Below are 16,132 nucleotides of genomic sequence, written 5' to 3' on the forward strand. Positions count from 1 at the left end.
TGAAATCTATTCTATGCGTTAAAAGTGCCGGCCCTTCTTTCACAATATGAACTAGTTTCTCATATTACTGGGCTTGATATCTAATTTGGTGGTTTAGAGTTGAGCAACATGAATTCTCAAAAAGCCTCGGGCACCATGCGACATCTTCATTGCCTGCATTATGACAAAATCTCTCGACGTTCTGGGCTTGTAATTGTTGCCTATGTCACAATCAGTTTCATCACCAGTCATTGTTACGCAAAGTCATGAAAAATTAATTTGCCACGAGTCCGTACCAGAAGGACACGGATGTGATTCAAAGCATCAGCATATTGTTGAGCCCGGAAGAGCAGGAAGCCTATAGTAGATATCCATCTTACGACGCCACGTTTCATCGAATTTCAGTGACTGTCGGTGCCGTGATAAAGAAAGATGAATCTACCTAGCTAGTGGAGAAAGGTATGAATACTTCCAAAGAAAGTTTCCAGCTTGTATTACTCTTTATGTCCACCGTCCATGGTCCACTATATTTACATGACCCTCGTTGAAAGATAATGGAGTGGTCCTCGAGTGAGGCCATTGGAAAAATATAAATAGATGCTGATGTAGGCTGACGTCCACCAAGACTGTCCCTGAGTATGGAGCAGGTCCAGACAGATCTACCGGAGGCACGGCTGTCGGCACCTTGGGAGTCCTGAAGCCTAGGCGGAGTGGTACTGGGGACCAAACGCGTCCCGAGGTTTCGCCGAATCTTCACTGCACATTTCCGATATGTCAAGTGCTGCAGGAGAAAGGCAGTCTTCTAACTGCTGAGTAACAAAAGCATCATTCGCATTCATGAGATAAATACCATTTTGACTTTGACAAAACCTCGATAGCCAGCAGGAATATATTCTTAAGTGAGGCACGTAATCGACAGCCTTGTTCAGAGCCTAGAGCACCTTCGAAGGATGTTATTGGAGCCAGAAGGCTTGTCATGCATCTCCCGCATACCCGATGTGTGACGATTCAGGAATGCAGCCAATAATGTTCAAAAAGATAAGTCACACATACAAAGGCTTGCATGTTGCACAACGGCTGGGCCATGTTGAGCAACGTTTGACAGTTTGAGCCGCGCACAACCAGAAGTGCCAAGAGAATAGTGATATCAAAGATACCTTTCAAATGACCCCGCGATCGCAACACCGCAAATGGCCCTTGAGGAGTCACTACAGTCCACCTCTGGTTTTCGGAGCTTGGGTATTGTCAACAACCGAGAAAAGCGAGGTTAAACAGCTTCAATACTCCAACCATGAAGATCCACGCGAAACAACTCGGAATATACATTGCGGCCGCATCCATAGTGTATTGTGTGGCTTGAATTATCTATGCAAGAACCTTCCATCCATTGGCAAAATTCCCAGGTCCATTTTGGGCCACAGTCTCGCGCGCTTGGTGAATCCGTCAGGTCTGTGGTGGACATCCCGAACGAGTTCAGAAGAAACTTCATGATCAATATGCTGAGTGTCTGACCCGTCCAGACTGTCCATCTACCCAGGTCCAATCGTGCGCCTTGCTCCCAATGAACTCATTTTCAGTGATCCTGAGGCGATCAAGTCTATCTACGGCGTGAACTCGGGCTTTACCAAGGTGCGTTTTAAGGTTCTTCGAAGAGTCAAAACATCTTGACGTGAAACTGATCTCAATAGAGTGATTTCTATCATGCCTTTCGCGCTCCAGTGGGTCGCTTCCCAGATCACTTCTCTTCTGATAACCAGCAAATTCATGCCGAGCGACGTCGGATTGTCAACCCAGTGTACTCTCTTCACAATGTACTAGAAGCCGAGCAGTATGTGGATGGTTGTATCGACGTTCTATTGGAGCAACTTTCGGACAGTGCCGACAAGAAACAATGCATTGATCTGCATGAATGGAGTCGCTTCTTTGCCTATGATACAATTGGGGAGTTATTCTTCAGCAAGACTTTCGGATCTCTGAGGAGCCGACATGATCATCTCGGATTCATGGCATCTGCAGATTACCTGATTCCCGTGATGACACTGGCTGCTTTGATGCCAATCTATCTTCGGCCCGTTTTTATGCTCACAGGAATGCTGTTCCCCAGCCTCCGCAAAGCATTTAGAGCGGTAGGCACATTGACCGACGCGTCTAACCGGGTGGTCGCCGAGCGCGTCCAGCCTGGTCAGAGTGAGGTCAAATCCGAGCGATCAGATTTTATTACCAAGGTGTTGCAGATCTACCGCGAGAAAGGCCCGAAAGTCGACTTTGATATCGACGATGTCAAGACGGAAGCCTGGTCGGCCTTCTTCGGCGGCGGCGACACCACGGCCATCTACCTATCCACGACTCTACTACATTCTGAAAGACCCAGAGATCTACACAAGAGTCCAAAAAGAGATCGACCAAGCCAGACGGGATTCTGCTTCTTCAAGCCGGAGAGTAATCCTGTCCGAGTGTACCGCAGGATGTAAAGAGAAGGGAGGCGAAGCGAAGCGGAGACCGGGAATTATCAAAGTCGCGCGATTGCGAAATACGGTCAATGCACAGCCCAGGAGAATCGCGGGTCACAACACCTTTTGCCTCTTTTTCCGGATGTCACCCAAAACGGTCTATACCTTAATTTTGGCCCTGCCCCTGAAACGTCTACCCATTTTTGCATTTGCAGGATCTTGCTCAAGCTAGTGATTGAACTGTCGTACAGTGTCATTCCATGATCGGATATGATCGGCTTCGACGAGCTAGGAAGTGACGTAGACACGGAATAGGAAAAACGAAATAAAGATGCGCAGGTGAATTACTCTGCGCGAGCGGCAGGGCGGGGAATAAGCGAACCAATAGACGCCTGATTATTCCCCAGGGGAGATCCAGAATGCGCCAAATGTCTTGAATTCAGACGGGACAGTCGTAGTGACTACTGTAGTGCTGGAGCGGAGATCTCTAGCCGATCAATTGGGCTCGTTCGGGGTACAATGGGAGAAGAGCATGACGCACAATGGGAAAAACCAGAACACTACACTCATAGGACGATGGTACGAGAAGTGCGCAGGATCTGGTGCCTGGCGAGACTCCCATTTGGCTAGCCTCTGGTCTGCACCAATACTCGGTCAAGCTCGTGCGCAAGTAATGATCAGCGAGTTGCACCGGTCGTAAAGCTAGCCACTCCTCACGGAGCCAATAATGACTGGGCCAACCCGAGACTCTGGGGTAAGCTTATCCTAAATTGGAGGTAGGCCGAGAACCCCTCATTTTGGACCCAAGATGGATTCAGGTTCAACCCAGGCCTTTGCGCCGCTAAACCCAAGCCCCGTGGAGAAAGGCTCAAGGCACTCCCCCGCCCACCTTCCCCTTTTCAGCTTAGTTCCCCTGTCCGCCCCTTCTTTTCGACCTGCGCAACGACCCCCAAACTGCCCGAAAGCACCACATTCGATTGATGGATCCAGATAGGGGCATGTGAAGAGCGAACCCATCCCCTGAATCAGAGTTCGTCCACCGAGTTGGGCCCTGATGCCTCGGGAAGCCTCCCCAGACTTCCCCTACCAAGCCCGCTCTCGAGCCCACCCCCGGACAATCTCTGATGTCAAGCTCGCCGAATACAGCACAAGAGGTGACGGGAAGTACGGACACTATTCATCACATGGCATTCGTCTCGGCCTCCTGCCTCGGTGTCGATCCACATCTCGGTCCACGATGCCCTAGTGTCATAGCCCGGTGGAGGGTTTCTTCCCAAATTGATATTCCCCAATGGCGATCACCGGGGTCGCCAAAATAAAGACCTGGCGCAACCCAGTACTCGGATTTGCCCAGGCTGTTCGTTCTCGATTTCTCCAGAGAAGCCCATTGTGATTGCGGGTTGAACGCACACAAGATACCCAGCCACCATGCGTTTCATTCCCGTTCTCGCAACTGCTTTGCTCGCCGCCAGTAATGTGGGGGGAGCCTCACCCGCAGCTGCAGCTTCGGCTTCAACTGCAGCGGCAGTTCCAGCTGCCCAAAACAATGTAGAAGCTGAAACTGCCTCTGCAAACACTGCTCAGCAGAATGCAGCTCAGGCTGCCGCTACAACGCAGGCCGCTCCTACTGCCCAAGCGAACAGTCAGGAGCAGGATACGGCCGCTGCTGCCAATGCTGCATCCGCCAATACTGCGAATGCCGCCACGGCAAATGCCAATACTGTAACTGTGAACACTGCTGCTGCGGCAAACACCGCTTCGGCAAACACTGCTGAGGCGAATACGGCCCAGGCCAACACGGCAGGTGCATCGACTGCCAGCTCCGATAATCTCCTCGGCGGTGTTCTCGGTGGTAACTCCGAGCACTGCCGTGGCTGACACCTCGAGCTCTGCTCAGGCCACCGCTGCCTCAACTGCGAGCAGCACCAAGTCTACCGATTCGACTGCCACCGACTCTGGTCTGTCTGGCATTGAGTCAACACTTAGCAGTCTTCTTGGGGGCTCTTCTGGCTCCGGTCTCAGCGGTCTCGAGTCTATTGGTACTGATCTCGAGAGCCTGCTCAAGGGTATCGCTGGTCTGCTGAACCCCAACCTGCTCAGTGAGATTGAGAACACCTTCAAATATCTTTCCACTAGCTTGGCTCCTCCGGTCGATAACAACATCCGTGTTCTGCTCAGTGACGCCAATACTGCTTCCATTGGCAACCTGTTGACCAATGCCAACAAGCTGTTGAGTGACCAGAACACCGCCACCCTGAGCAACATCCTTTCCAAGGCCGATAGCTTCCTATCTGACAAGAACCTTAACGGCATTGAGTCCTTGCTCAACAATATTGACAAGGTTAATGATCTGGTTGAGAAGGCCGACAGTCTGCTTTCCACCAAGAACGTTGACAATATTGAGACTCTCGTCGACAATGGCGCTACCCTCTTGACTCCCGACTTCGTCAAGAAGACATCCTCTTTGATCGACTCTGCCGGCCAACTCTTGACCGCGAGCACCACCAACGCGCTCAATGAGATTCTCAACGCTGTTGTTCCTCTTCTTCCCGAGCTCAAGTCCTTCCTTACCAAAGACACTTTCACCGAGATTTCGGGTCTGCTTCAGAACGGCAACGCTCTCCTCACGCCTTCATTCGTGTCGAAGACCCAGTCGCTCATCAATTCGGCTGGTTCTTTGTTGACCGAGTCTACCGTGAACGCCCTGAAGTCACTCTTGGACGCTGTTGTACCGTTGATGCCGGAGTTGAAGAGTCTCCTGACCAAAGCTACCATCTCCGACATCCAGACGCTTCTCACCAACGCCAACAACCTGCTCTCGACTTCGACTGTCAACGCGCTCAAGACTCTTCTCGATGCTCTTGTTCCTTTGATGCCCGAACTCAAGGGATTCTTGACCAAGGAAACTTTCACCGAGCTTTCTGGCCTGCTTCAGAACGGCAACGCTCTCCTCACGCCATCGTTCGTGACGAAGACCCAGTCTTTGATCGACGCCGCGGGATCACTATTGACCAAGTCGACTGTCAACGCCCTGGAGACTCTTCTGAACGCCATTGTTCCTCTGATGCCAGAGCTGAAGTCTTTGCTGACCAAGGCTACTATTACCGACATCCAGACGCTTCTCACGAACGCCAACTCTCTGTTGTCGACCTCGACCGTGAATGCGCTCAAGCAGCTTCTGAACGCAATTGTGCCTCTGATGCCCGAGCTGAAGACTTTGCTGACCAAGGCTACTATTACCGACATCCAGACGCTTCTCACAAACGCCAACTCTCTGTTGTCGACCTCGACGGTCAACGCGCTCAAGCAGCTTCTGAACGCAATCGTTCCTCTGATGCCCGAGCTGAAGACTTTGCTGACCAAGGCTACTATTACCGACATCCAGACGCTTCTCACAAACGCCAACTCATTGTTGTCCACCTCGACGGTCAACGCGCTCAAGACTCTTCTGGATGCTATCGTTCCTCTAACGCCCGAGCTCCAGGGCTTCTTGACCAACGAGACCTTCACGGAGCTTTCTGGTCTGCTGTCTCACGGCAACGATTTGCTCACCGACTCTTTCGTCAGCGAGACAAAGGGTCTTATTTCTGGCGCTTCATCTCTGCTCACCACATCCACTGTCGACAGCCTCAAGAAGCTGCTCACGGCTCTCACTCCTCTTATGCCCGAGCTGACCGCTTTCTTGAAGCCTGCGACCTTCGACGAGCTCGAGACTCTCCTGTCATCGGGCTCTATGCTATTGACACCCGAGTTCGCGAACCAGACTAAGAGCCTCGTCAACAACGCAGACGAGCTGCTGACACCCGACCTCGTCAAGGGTCTCAAGACCATCTTGAACCAGGTCACCCCTCTGCTCCCCGAGATCAAGAAGCTGCTCACCCCCGCCACCATCGACGGCATCAGTTCTCTTCTCTCGAATGCGAACGACCTGCTCACTCCCAGCTTTGTCAACGAGACCCGCTCCCTCATCGATGGCGCCGGCGATCTCCTTACCCCTTACGTCATCGGGGGTCTTGCGGAGCTTCTCACCGGCCTCGTTCCCGTCGTCCCCGACATCAAGAGCGAGTTCCTCAACACTACCACCCTTCACAACTTGGGATACCTTCTGGGCAACGGCACAGACCTTCTCACACCCAAATTCGTCGAAGAGACGAGCGATCTCGTGGATGGCGCCGGCCACCTCCTTACTCCTTATGTCCTTGGCGGTCTTGAGGAGCTTCTCACTGGCCTCGTCCCCGTCGTCCCCGACATCAAGAGCGAATTCCTCAACGCCACAACTCTTCACAACTTGGGTTACCTCTTGGGCAACGGCACAAGCCTCCTCACACCCAAATTCGTCGAAGAGACAAGCAGCCTCGTCGACGAGGCCGGCTCTCTCCTCGACGAACAGACAGTCGACTACCTCAAGAAGATCCTCAGCAACGTCAACAAATCGATGCCACAGATCGAGACTCTGTTGGAGCCAGATTCGATCAACGGCATCGTGTCGTTGTTGCATAATGCCGAGGATCTTCTCTCGGCTAAGTTCGTCAATCAGACGCAGACTCTTATTGGAGATGTCTCGGGTTTCCTACCTCTGATCGAAGGTCTGCTAAAGTCCCTGTAAAGTTATGAGGGACTATGAATTTTTTATTTTTTATACGGTGATTCAATGATTGAAGGATATGACCTTGAATATATGAATTAATGCGTCAATTTTAATGATATCTCAATTTACTTCCACGATTCTACTTCTTAACTCCCTTTAGCTTGCAGACGTAGCTGGGAATGTCTTTCTATTTACCGTTCAAACATCCTGGTCCGTCCGGCCTTTCTCCTCCCTTATGGCGGGTAGACATCTGACAATGCCTGCGGTCTCAACAAGGTCTTTCACGACAATCTCAAGACACGGAAAGGTATAATGAAAGGAGCATTGTAGCCGTCAATCCTTAGTTAACGGTTCGCACGGCGCACCTCTGCAGACAAGCTTTCTACCTTGCTTGTTCCATCTTTCGAAATAACACTTCGAATAATGATTCTTGCTTCTAATTTACACAAATGGCAGTACCAAGTGGCTATCATATTCCCCGCCCACATGAATCCAGTGCAGTCCTTTGTTCCTCACGTGGTCACTGGTACCGAAATTTGAAATCCCCTGATAACGACCACCAACCCTCCTCTCAATGCTTTCCCCAGCTTCATACTCCACCCCCATGGCCCAAATACCGATCTCTAGACGCACAATCGTCCCTGGGACCACCTTTTCTTCTTTCTCGTGAGTATAAAAGGGCTAGTTCGGATGCATGGACCGGGAAGTATCAATGGCCCGGTTCGACGCCCGCAATATCCCAGTTGGACCCTGATAGAGAATCACCTCGGTTCGAAGATCTTCCGGGATCGCGGCAATAGAGAGGAGACGGGGAGATTCTTCCATGGGATGTTCAAGGCTAACAGCATTTCTCCGGAGGCTGAGATTTTCGTCAAGATGAGGAAGACATCCATATAATTGAGATCATCACAGTGCATGTATAGCACAGCCTTGGGGATCCCAAACAACCGAGTGCGCTCCGTGAAAGTGTATCTGAACTTTGCCGCATCCTCAGGATCTTCCGAGTTGTACGACACAGTACCCGCGGTAGAGGCAGGCTGGTCCATGCTCAGTCCATCAGTGGTCAGGTAAGCCTTCCGGTACTCAGTACGAGGCAAGGGAAGATCCTCCTCGAGAACATTCTCGAGTGGTGCCTTCTCGCCAAACTTCAGCATAGCCATTCACACATGCGGGGTATCTTCCCAGTCGTTTTGAACACCCTTCAAATACCGATCGAAGAAAGAGAACAGCTCGGATTTGGCCTGAGGGTTCCCCACAGATCAAACCACTCCTGCCACGGATGGAAGCGAAGCCATTTATGCGGCGAGTCAACCTCCAACCAGCCTCGAATAGCACCCATTCCATGCATCGTATTCGACCATGTCCCAGTGATGTATGTTGGAATTTTGATTTTGGTCATATCTGGTCGCTTATCATTCCACCACTCGTTCGCAAGCGGCTGCTCCTGAAACATCTTTCTGAAACTCTCGATACCATTCCTCCCGCGCAGCATATACTTTTGGATGAGATGGTCAAAGAGATCGCCACCATAAATTCCTCCACGGGCAAATTTCTCTCGATAGAGGTCTCCACAGCCCTCAAATGGAGCGATGCACTTGAGAGACGGGGGGTTGAGAGCAGCGACAAACCATTGAATAATGGCTAGGTGACTGTTCCCGCCCATCCCGACAGAACCATTACACCAAGGCTGTTTGGCGATCCATTCAATAACATCGTACCCATCTTGCGCTTCCCGAGATCCCATGATTGTCATTCGACCCTCAGAATCACAAGCTCCACGGGAATCGACATTGATGATGGCGTATCCACGACCCACGAAATCAGCAGGATCCGGAGCCTCGAATTTCTCCAGACCACTAAGTGTTCCATCAGGAATTCCCAGATTCCAGGGTGTCATCAGCTTAAGAGAGTCGATCCCGTTGAACTTCTTCCCGAATGGACTCCAACAGAGAATGGCCGGAAATGAACGGTCTGGTGCAGACGGTGGTCGATAAATGTCGGCGTGAAGAGTACAGCCATCTGAAACGACAATTGCGACATCGTGCTCAACGAGAATATCACAAGAGAGAGATTTTCGGCCAGGCGCAGTTCTGGTACCTTTTCGCAAAGTTTCCGAGAGGGGGTTAAGGCCTTGGTAGCCTCCATGACCTTTTTCCGGCGCTTGGAGTTCGACCCAAGGAATTTCCATGTTGAAGTCAAACTTCATGATTGTCCTTTGCAAAGTTGATCAATGATTTTCAGTAAAATGTGGCTCTTTGAGAAGCTATGTATGCAGACACATGAGCAGAATCATGCCCGGCTCGGTTCGGTACGCTTCGCGGTTCGGGTGGTGGGCCCGAAATGGACCTTGGTCCAGGTAATATGGGGGACATCTCCCCGCAAACACGGGGTACTTTGCTAGCATGAACGAACTAGGAACTTTCCAATTGGTGATGAGTGGAAGCCGGGGTATATAATGCCACTGCATTTAGCCAAGTGGTCTTCCTCGCGGAGATTTTGAAGAGTGCTTCTTCCGTTTCCTCGGCTCTTTCTGCACCACAGAGTACAATCATGGACAAGGCAGATATCTCCCATGTGGAGCTTGCATGTGATGAGAAGCCATCATCAACGCCCGCCGGTCTCGTTGCTCTGTACAAGGGTCACCAAGTGGTCTTGATTCCCACACCTTCGCCTGACCCTAGAGGTAGTTCATCCCAATCACTTCCTCTTGGATCCTATTTTGACGAACTTCAGATCCACGGAATCTCCCTGCATAACGCAAATGGGCTTTGCTTATCATAGTATCAGCATACAGCTGTACAGCCGTGGTTCTGGCCTCTGTAATGGGATCCATCTTCTCAGTGGTGGCGGCATCTTACCCCGGCCAAGAAGCCCACGCCAACGATTTGATGACATACCCAACACTGTTCATGAGAATTGGAAATCTCATCAGCATGCCATGGGCTTATACCACCGGTCCCCATCTTTCTTGCCTCGATAATCCTCTTGATTGCTGGGGAAGTTTGGTGCCAGTGCTCGACAAGCTTGGGAAGCCATATTGCCGGGCGGAACATCATGGCTCTCGCCGCTGGTTAAAGCGAGGCGCTTTCACCACTGATCATTCAAGAGATTCATTTCCTTCATGAACGAGGCCGAAAGATTGGTTGGTCCGTGTTCATTCAGAACATCACCGCCGGTGTGTTCTTTGTCATCTCAACATACATGGTCAATGCATGGGGCTGGCGATGGTGGCACGGCTTCTTCAGCATCCTCAATGCCGTGATTTTCATCCTGTCGATAAATTTCGTATCGGAGTCCCACTTCGACCGACCAGAGGAGGCAATGGCAGGCGAGCCATGCTCGAATTCCACCGACGCAGACATTGAATACCCCCCTCGTCGCTGGAAAGATGATCTCAAACCAGTCGTGATGTCTCCACGTCTTCACGAGATTCCAACTTTCTACAAACAAGCCCTCCAAGGGCTCCTGATTCCTACCACACTATGGCTCCTTCTATTGAACGGAGCTCACCTAGGCGTCTATGTCTTCGAAGCCTCCACATTCGCCAACATCCTAATGGCGCCACCATACAGCTTCGCCTTTGAATCTCTCGGGTACGTGCAGGCCGGTCAAATCGTATGCTGCCTAATTTTCCTCCCACTACTGGGGTATGGAGGCGACCTGATCATTCGTCTCTTCACGAAACACAACAATGGCCTATACAAGCCCGAGTACCGTCTTCCCATGATTGCAATCCCCGCGATTGTGGGAATCGTCTGCGGGATTATATACGGCCAAGCCGGTGCTAACCCTCGCCAATGGAGCGTGGCTTCTGTTGTGGTAGGTTACAATGCTATTTTCTTTGCGTTCTTGGGCGCAAACATTGTCGGTATTACCTACGCAGTTGACAGCTTCCCATTTCGGGCGGCGTCCTTTCTTGTGGTGATTTGTGCCGGAAGAGGATTTATCTCCTTTGGACTGAGCTATGCTACTCTGCCGGCTATTGAAACCTTGGGTTACGATGGTACGGATGATTGTGGAGGAGGTCATTGTGCGGTGTTGGCGCTTCTTGCCATTCCCATGTTTTTTCTTCGGGCCTAAAATCCGAGAGTCTCTGAGGAGGTTTTGTCACGTTGAGCAGGGCGAAGGGTAAAGGTTGACTGAGAGTATTTAAAACTTTATTGAATGTCAGTTGTCTTATGATCATCTAGTCTGATGCCCGTACCAAGTCTGGCAGATGAGTACAATGCCTTAACAGACTGCCATCAAAAAGACTTTCTACATACTCAGCGGCTTCAAGCCGGTAGAGAAGATCGTCTTGGTACAAATGGCTCAGCAGACAATGACAGGCGGAGCTAAATCATCAAACACGCCTGGGAATCGCTTGTAGAATCGCAGTCATGAGTTTTGGAGCATGGTCATTCTTCTGGCCCGTCAGTCAAATATCCAGTTCAAAGTCCTTGTCAATCTTGGCTGGTCAGCTAATAGTGTAGATCCTTTCTATCGTAACACGATTGGTTCACAAACCAACTTATCCCAGGTTCATGTCTCCCATTTGCATCATTACACGCCATTTTTTTAATGGGATCTTCTCAAGTTTTCCAGAGCGTGTAAGTATCCTTATCGAATCTTGCATCTCCACGGAAACAGAATGTCAGTTTTCTGACTCACAAGATGCGTCGACAATATAAAAACACCGTGCTTATAACCCAAACCATCAAAACAGACGGGATACCACATCTTGTCGATGGGCTGGTTGTTAGAGGTGCATCGTGTTGCGTTAATATGTGAGTCTCACAAATTGGGGTGTTGCAATCCCGAGAATGCAGGTTCCAGGCAAGAATCTCACTGACCATCGGAATGCGGGCTTGCCGAGATTCAAATAGAAACGAACAAAAGAGATACAATCGCTTATATTGATGAGTAGAGCGTAGAGGCCCGAGGTTGGCGCCAGTTGACACAGTCCTCAGCCGGTGGTCAACCGAGCCGAACCGAACCGGAGTCAACCTTGCGTTTGGCCCGAACGCAGCACTTATTTGGCAACATTCGAGCAGTCGAAGTAAATATAAAAACATCCAGGTAGTAGTGATCTTTCCATACTCAGCAAGCATCTTCAAAAATCAGTACTTGCAACTACAATGGCCACAATCACCGAGACCACCACTACACTCAACGCGCCCGGATTTTAAATATGGTGACTTCCGCGATGACCTGCTCCGAGATGGATATGCAGTGGTCAAGGGCGCCGTTCCCCGCGAACGGGCTCTGAAATACGCGGACGAGATCTATCAGTGGCTGGAAGACTTGTACGTATCAACGGTCATAGCCACATAGTATAGTCACTGACGCAATTGTATAACAACCTGGGCTTCAAGCGAGACGACTCATCGACTATACAAAAAGACCATCTCCCCGATATTAATGAGAAGGGAATGTGTCTAGGATATGCTATCGCCCATGAATCCTTCACATGGGCAGTGCGTCAAGAGCCAGAGGTCATCAAGGCTTTTGAGAAAGTCTACGATACCGAAGACCTGATCAGCAGTTTCGATTCGGTCAACATAGGGTTCCCGAACCGCAAGGACGTTCAGCCCAACAAGCCCTGGCCGCGGCAGGATCAAGACCCCCAGGAGCCGGGCTTCCGCTGCTTGCAGGGACTGGTGAACCTACTTGTCAATGGGCCCAAGGACGGAGGTTTGATTGTGTGCAAGGGTGCCCACCGGTTGAGCGGGGAGCTACACGAGGTCTTCAAGGATGAAGAAGAGAAAGTCTGGACATAATATGTGAAGCCCGGCTTTCCAGAAAGTCTTCATATTAACAATATCGGGACACGACACTGGTATGGTCTCACGACAGCCAACATGAACTGGCTCAAGGCAAAGGGCTGTGAATGGGTCAAGGTCGAGGCTGAGCCCGGGGACCTGCTTCTGTGTATGTATCGTGTCATATCGATATACTAGTTCCATGGCTAACGATGAATAGGGGATTCGCACACGTCTCCTCTGAGTCCAATCAGAACCGATTCGCCGTGTATACATGCTACATGCCTGTCGCTGATGCAACCAAGGAGGAATTGGAGGTCAAGAAGAAAGCCTTCGAGGAGACCAAGATGACTACTCACTGGCCGAATGCAAAGCATGTAGTTGAACTCCCTGTAACGCGCAATGGAGAACCTGATCCATACCAGCGCACGAGCCCTCGGAAGCCTGTTCAACTGTCTGAAAGAGGATACAAATTGACTGGTATCCCGTATCTGGAGACCATGGCGTGAGCAGAATGTGATGGAGATCTCGGAGCAGGATGTATTTTTTTTTCTTCAGACGATTCTGGAAATTCATGATCCCTCGCAATATTGAAACAGATGACTTAGATTATTCCAATCCCATCCAGCCCAGTCAAGAGCTGATGGTCCCCAGCTTTGGTCTAGACCTAGAGACGCTGCGAAATCAGCAGCGACATGCTCAGTCAGTGAGAATCCAAGGGCCTCACCCGGCTCTTCCACTTGGGTGGTTGATGAGCCTTCTAGACATTGTAAAGTGTAGCGTTCCAAGTCAAGCAAGATCTCGATGTTGTTAGCGGTTCCATGCCGATGATAGTGCTGTTTTGTAATCTGTATGCCCGCTCTCATGAGCTAATGAAAAAAAATAAAATCAGTAACCAAGAGATTCTCAAGAATATGATCATAGTTACTTCAAAATCAGCCCGAGCCAAAAGAGAAGTCCTCTGCCGTAAGATCCATATCGCTATAGCACAGACTGCCGCTAATGGCGATGTCATCGTGGGGAGGAGACTCGGTATCCCAGAATCCACCAGCGAGACAAACAACTGGATCAAATCACGAGAAGCCTCGGTGACCATTACAGGACCGTTGAGAAGCCGTTGATGCCATGGTTTTCCTGATGCATATCTGTCGACCATCGTCTGCAATTCAGTTTCCGCTATGAGCAGTGTGGAAGGATTGATCAGAATGAATCTTTCAGCGTTAGCAAATTTTGGTATCGAAACATCCGAAAAACTCACCCAAGATTGTAATAAAACGAGAGAAAAGCAGCTTGCGGCGAACTAGCAAGATTTGGATTGGCGGTATACCCGAGCCTCATTTGTTAGCTAGACCAGCAATCACCTCCATTTCGAAGACAAAAATAACCTCAACTCTGATGGACGACTTTTTTTTTCAATCGTCAAGCAAGGTGACCAGCTCCAGTCTGGATCTTTTCCTCGATAGCCTGGTCACCACAGACTGAGGCAGACACTCCTCACGTCTCCAGGCTCTAGCAGAACGCTCTTGCATCTCATGCAACATATTAGCTAAGCTGATAGCTGCACACTGAAATTGTTCCTTGGGGTCAGTCAGAATATCATGCCCAGCTGAAGATGTTGCGGTCCCATATCATGGATGATCGACCTAGCTCAAAAGTTAATATCTTTTCAAAGACGTACATGCATCACCATGTATTCCCCTCCGAGGTAGATCTGTTTGATTGATCACCAATCGCACTGGCCGAAGATCGATATATTCCGATCGACTGGGCAAGAGACACGCCCATGGAGAGGACATCCCATGCCCATGCGAGCTTGTCGCAGCTCTGTAGAACGATTGAAAACAAGAGTACGAACTGCACTGACTTCAATGAGCGCGTAGCCAGCGTGTATCCAAGTAGGGAGTTACAACAACTCAGGTAAGATGAAACAAGTGTTCTGGTCTCTTCAGAGGATGGTGTGGCTAAGAGGCCCGCGGTGATGATCAAATATGTCAATCCATTGCCGGGCGCATCTGAGGCTTTACGCAGTAGTAAGTTCTGAGCCGTGAAACCTTCTTTTGAGATAATGTCACCATCATCATGACTTAGAAACGGGAAGAGTTGGTAGAGAGTTTTCCGAAAGGTGTCGATGGCTCGGCGTCTCTCTGGTGGTGGTGGAAGATCAGGCGAACGTTCAAGAATCAAAGACGCAAAATCACCATTGATAATAGGAGGAGCCATATGTGACTTTGGGATGTTCAGACGATAAAGAGCCATGTTAAGCCATTCACCTAGCAACTCCACTGTGCTGGATCCGACGAAGCACGGCATCATGGGAAGGCGACCCGTTCTCCATCCCCTCTTTGCCCCAGCATTGGCTCCAAAGTCTGAGTTGGTCCTGAGGAGCAGGAGCAATAGAGGACAGACTGGACTCTGGTGTCCTGGGCGTGGCGCGGCCAAGCGGAGATGCCCCCGCTTGGAGCTGTGCACTCTGGTGTCCTGAGCCATCGGCAGAGTGAATTGACCAACCATTCCGCGATTTCAGCTCTTGCTAAAGCCGAGTTGTGACGCCGCCGATGAGAAACTGGTGCGTTATCACGTCTTTTGTCGGTGGTCACACATTGGACTCCAGCGAGACGACAATTCCGGCATGGCTGCTCCTCATCGCGCCGAGTCTTTTTCTCCCGGCAGTCATTACACGCATAGGAGAGTCGCTTCCGCTTTGTACCTGACTGTGCTGGCGAGTCAGTCATGTTGCGTTGCTGAAAGAGTGAAGTTGTTGTTGCGTCGAGGCTCAAGTACTCTCTCTCTCTCCACTTGCCGAGGCCAAAGAAGTCTCCCCGCGTAAATCGGGAATTTAAGATGACTGACCGTCAACAGCTGTGCAATACGAATTTGATCAAGCAACTTGGGTTCAACGCTGGGCTCAGCAGAATGGAGGTTCCGAATGAAGGAGAACATATGTGAAGCAGCCATACGGTAAAGAATATCGATTTCATTTGTGCTATACTTCTGGACATCAAGAAATATAACATCTATGATGCTACCGTTCATTATCCTACACATGTAGCTCAGGGATTGAACATTGAATTGTCATCTATAGATTATCACATGAGATCCATGTCCTTCTACCATAGACGAAGCGCATTACCATCGAGTATATCATATAGGGCCATCATGCTGTGTATATTTCTACATCTTCTCCAACCCACGCCCCTTCCCAAGTTTCTACACTCAATTCATAGAGTAGGTAAGCCAAGCTCTATGATGTTATAAGTACTAATAAAGCTCGGGTTATTGAATTAAAAAGACCACTCGACAGATAGTCCTGAATCACTTACATCTTGAAGCTACCTAAGACAAGGTGGAATGTGGACGATGAGGTTTATAAGAGG

General features: G+C 50.1%; 10 protein-coding genes across 10 annotated transcripts; 5 read left to right on the forward strand and 5 right to left on the reverse strand.

Moving 5' to 3' along the window:
- Positions 1 to 1,270: 1,270 nt before the first annotated feature.
- N7477_009078 (cytochrome P450 monooxygenase) lies at positions 1,271 to 2,450 on the forward strand (the record flags this gene model as incomplete). Its single annotated transcript, XM_056970739.1, has 3 exons — positions 1,271 to 1,323; positions 1,500 to 1,608; positions 1,668 to 2,450. The coding sequence occupies 3 exons, from the start codon at positions 1,271 to 1,273 to the stop codon at positions 2,448 to 2,450; spliced, it is 945 nt and encodes a 314-aa protein (XP_056817718.1).
- A 1,407-nt stretch (positions 2,451 to 3,857) lies between these two features.
- N7477_009079 (uncharacterized protein) lies at positions 3,858 to 7,035 on the forward strand (the record flags this gene model as incomplete). Its single annotated transcript, XM_056970740.1, has 2 exons — positions 3,858 to 4,271; positions 4,327 to 7,035. 2 exons carry the CDS (start codon positions 3,858 to 3,860, stop codon positions 7,033 to 7,035), a joined length of 3,123 nt encoding a protein of 1,040 aa, XP_056817719.1.
- Positions 7,036 to 7,778: 743 nt separating this feature from the next.
- N7477_009080 (uncharacterized protein) lies at positions 7,779 to 8,177 on the reverse strand (the record flags this gene model as incomplete). The annotated part of the gene is made up of 1 exon (XM_056970741.1): positions 7,779 to 8,177. The coding sequence occupies one exon, from the start codon at positions 8,175 to 8,177 to the stop codon at positions 7,779 to 7,781; it is 399 nt and encodes a 132-aa protein (XP_056817720.1).
- Positions 8,178 to 8,218: 41 nt separating this feature from the next.
- On the reverse strand, positions 8,219 to 9,223 carry N7477_009081 (uncharacterized protein; the record flags this gene model as incomplete). Its single annotated transcript, XM_056970742.1, has 1 exon — positions 8,219 to 9,223. One exon carries the CDS (start codon positions 9,221 to 9,223, stop codon positions 8,219 to 8,221), a length of 1,005 nt encoding a protein of 334 aa, XP_056817721.1.
- A 344-nt stretch (positions 9,224 to 9,567) lies between these two features.
- Positions 9,568 to 11,097, forward strand: N7477_009082 (uncharacterized protein; the record flags this gene model as incomplete). Its single annotated transcript, XM_056970743.1, has 2 exons — positions 9,568 to 9,700; positions 10,124 to 11,097. 2 exons carry the CDS (start codon positions 9,568 to 9,570, stop codon positions 11,095 to 11,097), a joined length of 1,107 nt encoding a protein of 368 aa, XP_056817722.1.
- Positions 11,098 to 11,577: 480 nt separating this feature from the next.
- N7477_009083 (uncharacterized protein) lies at positions 11,578 to 12,776 on the forward strand (the record flags this gene model as incomplete). Its single annotated transcript, XM_056970744.1, has 3 exons — positions 11,578 to 11,606; positions 11,967 to 12,315; positions 12,372 to 12,776. The coding sequence occupies 3 exons, from the start codon at positions 11,578 to 11,580 to the stop codon at positions 12,774 to 12,776; spliced, it is 783 nt and encodes a 260-aa protein (XP_056817723.1).
- Positions 12,777 to 12,857: 81 nt separating this feature from the next.
- Positions 12,858 to 13,267, forward strand: N7477_009084 (uncharacterized protein; the record flags this gene model as incomplete). Its single annotated transcript, XM_056970745.1, has 2 exons — positions 12,858 to 12,925; positions 12,979 to 13,267. The coding sequence occupies 2 exons, from the start codon at positions 12,858 to 12,860 to the stop codon at positions 13,265 to 13,267; spliced, it is 357 nt and encodes a 118-aa protein (XP_056817724.1).
- A 63-nt stretch (positions 13,268 to 13,330) lies between these two features.
- N7477_009085 (uncharacterized protein) lies at positions 13,331 to 14,125 on the reverse strand (the record flags this gene model as incomplete). The annotated part of the gene is made up of 3 exons (XM_056970746.1): positions 13,331 to 13,627; positions 13,687 to 14,058; positions 14,120 to 14,125. 3 exons carry the CDS (start codon positions 14,123 to 14,125, stop codon positions 13,331 to 13,333), a joined length of 675 nt encoding a protein of 224 aa, XP_056817725.1.
- A 45-nt stretch (positions 14,126 to 14,170) lies between these two features.
- N7477_009086 (uncharacterized protein) lies at positions 14,171 to 14,438 on the reverse strand (the record flags this gene model as incomplete). The annotated part of the gene is made up of 2 exons (XM_056970747.1): positions 14,171 to 14,364; positions 14,402 to 14,438. The coding sequence occupies 2 exons, from the start codon at positions 14,436 to 14,438 to the stop codon at positions 14,171 to 14,173; spliced, it is 231 nt and encodes a 76-aa protein (XP_056817726.1).
- Positions 14,439 to 14,441: 3 nt separating this feature from the next.
- N7477_009087 (uncharacterized protein) lies at positions 14,442 to 15,490 on the reverse strand (the record flags this gene model as incomplete). Its single annotated transcript, XM_056970748.1, has 2 exons — positions 14,442 to 15,236; positions 15,263 to 15,490. The coding sequence occupies 2 exons, from the start codon at positions 15,488 to 15,490 to the stop codon at positions 14,442 to 14,444; spliced, it is 1,023 nt and encodes a 340-aa protein (XP_056817727.1).
- Between the last annotated feature and the right edge of the window lie 642 nt (positions 15,491 to 16,132).

Source organism: Penicillium maclennaniae, assembly GCF_028827695.1.
Source record: "Penicillium maclennaniae strain IBT 15551 chromosome Unknown utg000008l:1.0-3552695.0:1.0-3555053.0, whole genome shotgun sequence".
In the NCBI taxonomy this organism is placed as follows: Eukaryota; Fungi; Ascomycota; class Eurotiomycetes; order Eurotiales; family Aspergillaceae; genus Penicillium; species Penicillium maclennaniae.